This window comes from Aplysia californica, unplaced genomic scaffold (genome assembly GCF_000002075.1).
Source record: "Aplysia californica isolate F4 #8 unplaced genomic scaffold, AplCal3.0 scaffold00022, whole genome shotgun sequence".
In the NCBI taxonomy this organism is placed as follows: Eukaryota; Metazoa; Mollusca; class Gastropoda; order Aplysiida; family Aplysiidae; genus Aplysia; species Aplysia californica.
This window is the reverse complement of record NW_004797292.1, coordinates 825259-826460: the sequence shown is the minus strand read 5'-3', so window position 1 is coordinate 826460 and position 1202 is coordinate 825259. Positions and strand designations below refer to the sequence as shown.

Genomic DNA, 1202 nt, shown 5'->3' with positions numbered 1-1202 from the left:
GAGAGAGCGAGAGAGAGAGAGAGAGGGGTGGGGTGGGGTGGGGGAAAATCCACGAACAGAAGACGCGAAGTGTAAGGAGAAAATGCAGACATAATCAAAATATACCATGTAATACGTATATCATGTTTCTTGGACTTTTAGGATGGCGACATTTCGCAATAGTATATATTCTTATCGCACCCGTGAGGTACTGGTTTGGCGCATAATTGCCGTCGCACCCAGAAGACATGAGCTTTATATTTGTTTGAGGAGAATTGACAATTTTCATGGAGTATCCCCGTATTTCTGTAAGGACAATGTATCCTTTACATACCAGGTTGGCACTGACAGACAGGGCCGAAGCAGCGCACATCCTAAATGACCTAATTCTTTTTTGATTAGGGAGCAAGCCATCTACATTTATTACCTTTCTCTAAAAGTGTGTAACAGATTGTAATAAATGTTTTCCTCAGATTCGACTTCAAACTAAAAAAATGTACGAGAAAGGGCAGAGCGTTTTGCAAACTCACAAACGTCTCCTATAAACCCTACAGCAAAAGTAAGTACTGATACAGTCAAAGAAGGTGCCTGGGGCGTGTAATATCTCACTTGCACTTTAAATTTCGTTGGTTCGACTCCTTTCTCAGCGGTGTGCATATCATTGTTCCCTGAAAGTTTCTTATCTTTATCCTCACATAATTAATGTGTTACCCGTATTTGCTATCGGAGAGCGAACCGGGGTTTGTGGGGTAGCGGTTGGGCGCTTTGCTGACTCGAGCAGAAAACTCAAGTTCGATTCCCCTTGGGGGGGGGGGGGGAGAGAATTCTTGTCGAGTATCTCTGCCTTTCTGCTGGGGTGTTGTATCCCTCTCAGCCCATGTTAGCCCTGACAGAAAGGGCTTAGGTCGGTCTCCTGATTATTTGAATTGTGCCCCCAGGAATTGTGAAACACCGGAACAAAATAATTGAGTAGTCAAATCGTTAGCTAAAGGATTTAGTGTGAATATTATGAAAGATGATATATGATAGTATTTAATAGACTGTCACCCTGCATACCGCCGTACATTTAGGTTAAATATTGGAAAGACCAGTTCGGTCAATTGGGGATATTGTAAAGTAATTTATTATAGGCCTTTACTTTACGAACAGACTGGAGGGTAGACAGACAAGGGGTGAGAGGGAAGTTGAGAAAACCGAAAGAGGGACAGAGAGAGAGAGAGAGA

At 42.9% G+C, this 1202-nt stretch overlaps 1 protein-coding gene across 1 annotated transcript in view; it reads left to right on the top strand.

The window, feature by feature from the left end:
- The window catches only part of LOC101860547, a 16817-nt gene that overhangs the window by 4983 nt on the left and 10632 nt on the right, over nucleotides 1–1202 (top strand). Inside the window, exon 3 of the mRNA XM_005090818.2 lies at nucleotides 453–538. Coding sequence (XP_005090875.1) covers nucleotides 453–538 — 86 coding nt within the window. The remainder of the gene's footprint in view (nucleotides 1–452; nucleotides 539–1202) is intronic.